Source organism: Dendrobium catenatum, unplaced genomic scaffold (assembly GCF_001605985.2).
Source record: "Dendrobium catenatum unplaced genomic scaffold, ASM160598v2 fragScaff_scaffold_1414, whole genome shotgun sequence".
Taxonomy (NCBI): domain Eukaryota; kingdom Viridiplantae; phylum Streptophyta; class Magnoliopsida; order Asparagales; family Orchidaceae; genus Dendrobium; species Dendrobium catenatum.
In genome coordinates, this window is record NW_021319876.1 from 782,341 (window position 1) to 792,125 (window position 9,785).

General features: G+C 34.4%; 1 protein-coding gene across 2 annotated transcripts; it reads right to left on the reverse strand.

Moving 5' to 3' along the window:
* Positions 1-611: 611 nt before the first annotated feature.
* LOC110111440 (ADP-ribosylation factor) lies at positions 612-9,245 on the reverse strand. 2 transcript variants are annotated; one of them, XM_020843333.2, is made up of 7 exons: positions 9,124-9,245; positions 8,615-8,773; positions 6,426-6,496; positions 6,129-6,248; positions 2,198-2,316; positions 1,500-1,581; positions 612-1,093 (listed from the first exon to the last, which is right to left on the reverse strand). In XM_020843333.2, exons 2-7 carry the CDS (start codon positions 8,760-8,762, stop codon positions 1,088-1,090), a joined length of 546 nt encoding a protein of 181 aa, XP_020698992.1. In that variant the 5' UTR covers positions 8,763-8,773; positions 9,124-9,245; the 3' UTR covers positions 612-1,087. The 2 variants fall into 2 exon arrangements, with proteins under 2 accessions (XP_020698992.1, XP_020698993.1); XM_020843334.2 differs by having other exon boundaries at positions 8,615-8,768; positions 9,124-9,240.
* Positions 9,246-9,785: the final 540 nt, after the last annotated feature.

Below are 9,785 nucleotides of genomic sequence, written 5' to 3' on the forward strand. Positions count from 1 at the left end.
GCTTGGACTACGTTTTACCTATGTTTTTGGTGCGCTTGTGAGCTTGCTCGAACTCAAACTAATTTATGGGCTTGTGAGACGAGCTTATCGAGCTCACAAGTCAAGATTGAGCTTGTTTAATAAACGAACTCGAGTTTGAGCTTGGTGAAATTCGGCTCGTGAGCTCGCGAGCAGTTTCGAATAATTATTAAGATTTTTTTAAATAATTTTATTTTATTTATTAAATTTAAACATTTTAAAAAATTTATAATAAATGCTAAACATATTTATTAAATTTAAATATTTTTTAACCCTGTCTAAATTTTAAAAAGCATGCCGAGGCTCACAAGCCGGCTCGAGCTCATTTACAGTGGAATAAGCTTGAGTTCGAGCCAACTTTCTAACTAATAAGCTGAGCTCAATAAGACCACTACTCGACTCGTTTACACCTCCACTAAATTCATTACACATTATTTATCGTATCACAACTAATTTAGACTTAGTATAGAGATACCTCAACGTCGATCGTAACCTTACTCGCATCTTTCATAACTAACTCGCAGCTTCTATAGAAAAAGAAAAAAAAATCATAGAATATGAGCAAAAATCATAAGATTTATAAGATAATTGGGTCAACAAAGCTATAAATTATTATGTACGCAATTCGAATGCAGAGTAAGGTTCGGCTGTTGTGTATTTATTGCTTATTTTACTGCGTATTTTTTTATACATAATTTTTTCTACGTATTTTTTACATATTTAGTGAGTATTATTTATTTGCTGCTAAAATACGTAGAAACAATTATGTATCAAAAAATACGCAATAAAATAAGCAATAAATATGCAGCATCCGAACCTTACTCTGCGTTTGGATTGCGTACACAATAATTTCTCAATCACTGCATAAACCTTTGAAGACAATTGGCATACTTTAAGTTTACAAGGCAACCAAAACATATTTAGAATAAAAAAATTTCTCCTTATATTCTATTGAAAACAAAAGATACAAATAACATATGAATAAGTCTGAAAAATCAAACCATCCACGTCTTTCAACCATAGAATCCATGTACAGCATAGATGTGCTCCTGATATGTAATCTGATTTATCAACCCTACAAATACAAGTCTTTTTAGTTTTCTTTAAATGCCGAGTAAACAAATTATGAATATTAAAAACATAAAACTGGAGAAATAGTTCAAATTGTCTGTTTTCGCACCGTTGCAAAGGCTCAATGAATGGGAAAATTATTAGGTCGGGACGTAGAGATACGTCTGAACTCCAATAAAATATTGACACGTGAATATTCAGTTAAATTTAATTTTTGTTTTATAAATTAAATGTGTCCGCGGAACTTTAAGCCAAGCGCATCAAAAGCGCAAAAGCGTGGGTAAAGCACAGTCAAAGCGTAACAAAACTCAGCCCACGTGTCAAATTTTAAGTGGATGTCTGGACGTATATCTATGTGCGGTGTCCGGACCTAATAATTTTCCCGATGAATGGGAGATATGATTAAGTACCTTTGAGGCAATGTTGCTGGAAAGCCAATCGAGCCCCTCATACAGGCCTTCACCGGATGTGGCGCAGGTGCTCTGGATGTACCTGGAAATCACATCTCCACCATTAATTTTATAGCAACGAGCTATTAGTAGTAAAAAAGGAGATTATGTTAACTTGTTTAAACAATATAAGCAAAACGATTCCTGGATAGCTTCAAAGCAGGAAATCGTGAATAGAAAAGCTATACTATAAGATTATTCATCAAGTCACACAATCACGGCAAATTATTAGGTCCGGTCACCGGATCTAAATTTTCCTCTAGATTCCTATGCTTTTAGTGCGCTTTTATTATGCTTTTGATGTATTTTTGAAAAAGATCAGCTAATACACAATTTTAACTGGATATTAGTTGTTCTTTTGCTGCCCTTTTACTGAGTATTTGAAAAGCGCAGCAAAAGCACAATAAAAAGACACCGAATACTCATTGAGTAAGATATTTGTTACGTTTTTGCTGTGCTTTTACTATATTTTTGCAAATACTCAACAAAAAAGCAGCTAAAATACAATTAAAATTGTATATTAGCTGCTCTTTTTCAAAAATACATCAAAAGCGCACTAAAAGCGTATGGAATCCAGACGAAAATTTAGGTCCGGTGACCAGACCTAATAATTTGCTTACAATTACAAGGTCATGGTTTGGAGAAGGAAAATCCCAAACCAGTGTCGCTGACGAAGTGAATGAAGACCGAGCTTATCTGTAATTTCAGCGGCATTCATAGCATTCGGTAGGTCCTGCTTGTTCGCAAGCACGAGCAAGACAGCGTCTCGCAGTTCATCCTACAAGCACCAAGAAAAGTAGAATAACTAAGGTTTTGGATCTATTAATAGAACAATGACCAAGACATGCAGAGTTTCGCATTACTGCTTCAGTTTGAAAGGAGAAGTCAGCTTCCTTGATTCAATAGAAACAACTAAACGCCCTCAAATTTTGCTAAATCAAGATGATGTTATAATGCATCAGACAATGATGTCCAAACCATGATAGATGTAAAATTAATCCTCTCTAACATGGCGATCTCAGTTGATAACCTTATTCACATCAATCAACCAACATATTTGATGAAATTATTAAACTAGGTTTAAATTCCTATTCCTCCTATATATATTCATCACCGAAGAGGATCGGCATATAACCGGTTCAACTAATCTGTTTTCTAGCAGCATGTCCTTCAAAATGAAGGTGCTGTAAGAATCACTTGATGAGTACGAAGAATAGAGATAATATCAAATACAACCATTCAAGTATATAATTGGTCTCCAGCTCTCTCTCATTGTCTTACTAAGGCTTCTTTTGGGACGGTTTTCTTAAAATTTTTTGAAGCAGTTTTTTAGTATAAAAATTTTAAGTTCAAGAAATTTTTGTACTAGAAAATTATTTTAAAAAGTATTAAAAAAACAGTTCCAAATGAAGCCTAAGACTACTCCAAAGTTTGTGAGGGTAATAAAAACATGAGGACATGTTCCCCTCATTGGTTACTTACCATGCCTTCGATCTTTTTGGAGATATGATAGTCATATTTCATTGTACATTAAATATTAAAAAAAAAAAACTCAATGAAACTTCTGATAGAAGCTGGACCCTATACTCTTATCCTGTATCGTTATTATTTACTTCTAAACCTGTACACAACTATATATATTCATCCACTGTACTCTGTAATGTTTATGTGTGAAATAATAGTTTTCTATTTCCTTCCTTTCGTTTCTGTCTCTTGCCTTTTCCTGTCTTCTTCTTCTTTCAACTTCAACAATTATTCGATGTTGCTATGTTGTTTTAATATCAAAGACTTCATATATATGACACCCTATGCTGGCAAATATTTGCTTCTAAAAGTTATAATCATTGCTTTAATAAAATGTTTAAATTTATATTAATTTGCAAATATGATCTCAAGCCTAAGAAACTGTATATATCTATAAAATGAGTGTTTATTGCAAATTAATCTATCTCTTAGTACGCCTGAATTAATTATCTCATGTTTATATTGAGAGTGAATTACGACATGAGATTAGAACCTATTTGCGAATTGAGTTCATGTTAGTGAAATATGACTTCTGAATGCATTTAATATTTATTATTAATATGTAATTTGTTCATGTCTTTTCAATTAGTCGGTACATCCTACAATTACATCTTGAAAATTTATATTTCCTCATTGCATATAGATAGTTTGGTCTTAATATCATCATGATCATGGGACTTTGCAAAGAGCGAGTATTTTGACCCAAGATTATAATTAATAAATTATTCCATTCATTTTTTATTTGTTCAAAAATTCCTTTTTTAATTTAACTAAATGAATGTTCTCAGTTGTTCAAAATTTTGTCAGCCTCCCGACATCTCCTTGTGTTAGGGGTAGGCATTTGTCTTTTGTTCTTCCCGATCGGATCAAAGTTACAACAAATGTGGGGTCTTCATATGTTCTCATTATTCTCTAAGCCAAATTAAAGATACTAAGAACGCGGGTTCTTCTGTGCCTGTTGTTGAAGTAAGAAAGAGAGAAATTTATACACTTTAGTATATAAAGAGTGATGATAATCGAGGGTCGATCAAGTCGAGTGATTGAGTAACGACAGACTGAGTTGGATGCTAATTTGGAAGGTTGGACACACAAGTGAGGTCAGAGTCGCGGGAGAGGGACGAACAGGTTGGTTGGGTCTTTGATTGGAAATGCTTCCTGGCCCGGCCTAACAGTCTTCTGCACATGATTTAGTGAACGAGAGAGAGGGAGTCGGATTAGGGTCTCGCGTGCGACGAAGAGAGATCGAACAACAGAGGGCTCGGGAGTTCGAGGGTCTAGAGGGGCCCGACTTCTTGCGTGCAGCTCTGATTAAAGGCGCAAGATAGGAAGGAGACGAGAGGAAGGGAGTTCGCGCGTACAATATAGATAAATTGTGAGGGAGAGAGAGCTTCGGCTGGGGTTCCTACATGGCTTTGTGCATGACTTTGAACGAACAGAGAGGGAACATGTGCTTCGAGTTCCATTCCTACATGCAGCAAATAGAGAGCGAGAGAAGGCGAGCATTTTGGGGGTTGTTGTCTGTGTGGCTGAGTGAAAATGAGAGGGACAGAGCCGTTCTATCTAGGGCGGTTCCTATGTGCGGGAAAATAAAGAATGAGGGATAGATGTCGTGGGTTAGCAATCAACACACATAATGGTAGGTATGCAAGACAACAACTCCAGCCCCTGCAAACATGCACAATGTGGTTTACACGACGATGGTAATTTTGTTCGTAAATAACCATGTGACATGCATCTATAGGAACTTTGTTATTAGCATCAAAATGGGTCAATAGTATTTATCTCTTCTGCTTATTAATTTCTTTATTCACCCCAACTGCCTCTACTTCTAGATTAATTTTAACCAATGTGAATATGACATAATTTCTAATATAGATAGTGTGGACACTCTTATATAAATGCCAGAACTTTCATTCATGGGATTCAGTTGAAGGGCAAGAGCCAATGCGAGCTTAGGATTATCCATTTGCTAAAATATGCATATGCATATTTTGCGAATAAAAGCTTAGCCGAATTGGTCGGCGAACATTGATTTGGATTAGAATATAATCTAACTGAATCTTTTTATCAGTTAGCCTCATTCACTTGTGTGCTAGGTAATTTGTAATATATTGTAATCATAACATAATTGAATATCTAGATCGAGGATAAACAATTAGCTCAACCAAAAATTGTTTGGAGTAGTTAATTTTTCTCTTACTTACACTTAAACAAATGTGGATTGTTGATTTGATTAAACTTGTGGAAGAAAAAGAAACCGATCATGGCCAAGCCCAGATGTTCAAAAAAATGTGTTCACATGTTAACTAAGTGGCCAGGTTTACTTTTGCACAATATCTTATGTGATATGCTAAAACTACTTACGTAATAGAATTCAGTCAAGTGATTCGGCTTCCACAGAAGGCACTATATGTATCTAGTTAGACCTCTGAAATGAAATGCACGGATAAAAAGAAGATTGTAAAGTTTTTATTTTTTTTTTCTGTGAAATCTATCTCTTATCATTAAGACCTACCAGGAGAATCCATTTAGCTCTCCAATCTATCTATTTTAATCAGGTAAATATTTAGGTTGACCTAACTTAGGATTTAAGCATTGATCAAAATTGGGATAAAACCCACAACCCCAGTTTATTTTAATTACAAAAAGAAACTGGATTAAAAAATAACAAAGAACTTAGACGTTCAGGTTTAATTACTAGGGGAATTTACATACATACCATACAACTATAATGCATTTACATATCTAGTATCAAAACATTTGACATAAAGTGTCTCAATATAAATATATGCATGAAAACACATATTTCACTAAGAAAAATTAATATTGGTGGTATTGTTTTATAAGATTTAAACATTTGGGTGTTATATAGATAAATATCAAAATTTTGATATTAGATACATAAATATAGAAGAATTGTGGCATGTATCTAAACCAACCTAAGTAATGTGATTTTTAGTATTTCTATTCATGCAATAAGAATGACAAAACAAACAAACTAGATACATAGAATATTTGTAACAAAAAATAGAACTATATCTATCAAAAACTACAGAATGGACTTACATCATTGAACATTTTGTGCAGCTCATCTCGAGCCTCAACAACACGATCTCTATCATTACTATCAACAACAAAAATGAGACCCTGCGTATTCTGGAAGTAGTACTTCCACAAAGGTCTGATCTGTTTTTGTTTCAAAGAAAAAGGGTTAATATGTATGTGTATGCAGAGTTTTTCCTAAAAATTCTATTCAGGATGCTTTTCAGCGCAACATTGTCCATCCATGAACCTTATAGCATTTTACAAATATAAAGAAGATTTGCTTTGTCATTCTCAAACAACTTTACAAGAAACTGGTACCTTATCCTGACCACCAACATCCCAAACAGTGAAGCTAATGTTCTTGTACTCAAGAGTCTCAACATTGAACCCTGCCATGCAAAAACAGTTAAAACCTCCATAACCATAACATATTACAACCTCTTTTAATAAGGATAAACGTGTCAGACCAAAATAAAAAGCTATGTAGAATGTTTACAATTAACTTCAACCATAGTGTTAAAATCTAGTTTATTTGGTAACTTTGGACACGTTCAGTTTTTGACAAATTTGGTTTTGAGAGCTGCACAAAATTTTGGCTTTTAATTTCGGTGTCTACTTTCATACAGTATTTTCAATATTTTACAATTCTTGAAGCTAAATACAATTTAAAGTTCACAAAAAGTAATTTAATATGAAACTTAAATCCTTAAAGTTAATTCAAACAAATGATATAACTGAATCACGGCGTTAAATACATGAAAATATCTTAAATTTGTTTTACAACTGCGGGCAATGTTTCAGAAGTGTGACTTTGGGCTGCCATGCTTATTGTAATGCCAATCATATTTGCACTTTTAGTAGCTAGATTATTACCTCTCATGCATGTCATTCATAGTCAAATAATCTGATGTCAGTTCTACTAATCTTTGAAGTTGGTTATTGGATGAATATTTTAGATTGGAAAATTTATGTTATGGTCCAAATTTGTATAAGAGCCCTTGTGGTTTAGCCTTTTTGTGAACGAAGCCAATTTCCAATCTTTGTGTATTATTCCCTAAGTTTTCAACATTTGTAAGCAAGCACACTAAAAACTCTGTTGAATAATTGATTATATATCTATATTTCTTTTTCTTAAACCTTCTCCTGCCTCCAAATATGAGCTATATGCCAAACCATCATGGGCGGATCCCCATAGAGCCCAGTGTGGGCAAATGCCCATCCTCAAAAAAAAAGGAAAAAAAAAAGCCTATATTAAGGATAAGTTTGGAATTTAACCCCTCTAAAAAAATATTTTGCCCAAATAATTAAAAATACTTATATATTTCTCTTACAAAAAATAAAGGTGCTTATTTTCTAGTTCCTATAAAGTAGGAGGTAATATTTATCCAAGGGAGAAAGAAGAGACTTATGGTTTATAAGTTGGGGTTGTATTACTTTCGATTTGACAGTGCATGGATGCAAGAGTCCTAGGGATGGCTATGTAGTAGGCAAGGAACTTTAGGAAATGATGGCCTTTATTTTTCTTTTTTTTTGGATTTTTTTCATATTCTTTTTTTTTTCCAATTTATATTACCAAAATCAATATTATATTGAGGGATAAATGATAAAAAAAATTTCTCTTATAAATTTGATAGCATTATATTGATTAAATTAAAAAATATTTTTTATTATTAATATTAATATTATTGTTATTGTTATTTAATAATTTAATTAACTAAAATTTTGCCCAGCCTAAAAAAAGATGCTGGATCCGCCCCTGCAAACCATATTCGCCAACATCAATGCCTTGCTAGAGCGAGCTCCATTTTCGTGCATCATGATCATAAATGATGTTGAGGTTTGCATCTATGCGACATCATTCTATGATATTTAGATAATACCAGCTTAAGTCTCTTATTTTATCCAGTACTACCTATACTAACAATAAAAGCCTTAAGTAACGGCGAATTATTGCGTCTGTCCGAACATCCAATCCGGTGACGCCACGTCACCCAAATACACTAGGTACCGGTGCATTTTGGTGACGTGGCGACACTGGATAGGTGTCCATACTTGTAATGCAAACCAATACTAACAAGTGAGACTAACCGTAGGGATTGGTGGGGCGGTGCCATACTTGCTGTATTTAGAAGAATTAGGTTGTGTATGAATAAACGATAGGATTTAGGTGTTGGAATTGTAAATAGCTTAGAATTCAGTGGCATGTATGCAAATTCCCCATGAAAAAACATTAAATTCAGCTCAAAGTACATTACAAACATCATTTCTTCTTGAAGATTATGAATGAGGCAACAACCGGAAGATTCAACGATAAAACTATTTCAATTAACGGATGAAACTAATAGCAGTTCAACTAATCATTCATAATCTAACACAGATCATTTCCATAAGCAAAGCCGGGATTAGATTTTGAAATACGTGAAACCCCAACACCTACATATGACCGACCACTAGAGAAAATAGAAATTAAACAAACCAAGGTTCCAAGTCATAGATCAAGTGCTCACCAATAGTTGGGATGGTTGTAACAATCTCTCCGAGCTTCAGCTTGTAAAGGATCGTAGTCTTACCAGCGGCATCAAGACCAACCATCAGAATCCGCATCTCCTTCTTTGCAAATAGACGGCTAAAGAGCTTCGTGAAGGATAGCCCCATCTTTATCTGAGCTAAAGTGCAAACACGCCAAATAATTAGCCAAAACTACGACAAAAGTTTCGATAAAAGAACAGTGACAAAGTGAGAAGTAATGAAGACAGGACAGGCGGTCATGCATCTTCATCCATAACACGTAAACGAAGCTTATAACATTAATGATCGAAAAAGAACGATCACAGACAAAAATTAATTCATATCTCTATTAATTGAGATGCTCAATTCCTAGGAATATAACACGGACGAGAGGTTCAAACATATTTCCGACAAAGATGACTGCGTAGCAGAAACAGGAAGACGGGAGGAAAGTGGAAATCCTGTCAAAACAAAAAACAGGAGATCGGCAACGAGCGAAAAACGTTACCAGGAGATTATTCCCAACAAATCAATGGAAAATGCTAATGGCAGACAAAGACAACGATAGCAGGCCTGCTCTTCTTCCTCCTCCGCGCCTCGCGAGAAAAATGCAAGAGAAGCAGAGGAAAAATGGAAGATGCTCTGCACAACAAAAGGGGTATATATAGGGTCGGGCAATTAGCCTGATTCCCGCGGAGTCGTGGCTGCCAGAATAGAATCGCGGTATGACCTGGGCTGACCGGATATTGCCGGTTGGCATTGATTCTATGCGGTACGAATTCGTATATGTTTCTGGTTACCTTAGCAGTTAAGTATTGGACCCAGCAGCAACGAATTTGGAGAGGAAGATTACTTTGACTGTCCGACAGATTAGAAATTCTTATGTTAAGGATTTAACTCCGAAACTCCAATAAAAATATGTCAAATATTTTTATATATAATATGTATACATTATACATATTATGTATAATTATATATATAGTGTATATACAGTATGTATATTATTGATATATCATCAAAAAATTATCTTGATCGGCACGAATCTTGAGGCAAAAATCAAAGTTGAAAATTTCAAAAATTAAATCCGGGATCACCTGAACTCCGATTTTAGCAAACTTATAGTCAAACTGAGCGTCTAAAAAATACGAACACAACGATACCAAATTTGGC

What these genes read in the sequence shown, in the direction of transcription:
- LOC110111440 (XM_020843333.2), bottom strand. Translation starts at nt 8,762, where the DNA reads ATGGGGCTATCCTTCACGAAGCTCTTTAGCCGTCTATTTGCAAAGAAG. An exon ending in ATGTTGGTGGTCAGGATAAG is followed by an intron (nt 6,249 to 6,425) that starts GTACCAGTTTCT and finishes AAACAAAAACAG; the next exon opens with ATCAGACCTTTGTGGAAGTA. An exon ending in TCACTTCGTCAGCGACACTG is followed by an intron (nt 1,582 to 2,197) that starts GTTTGGGATTTT and finishes TGTGATTTCCAG; the next exon opens with GTACATCCAGAGCACCTGCG.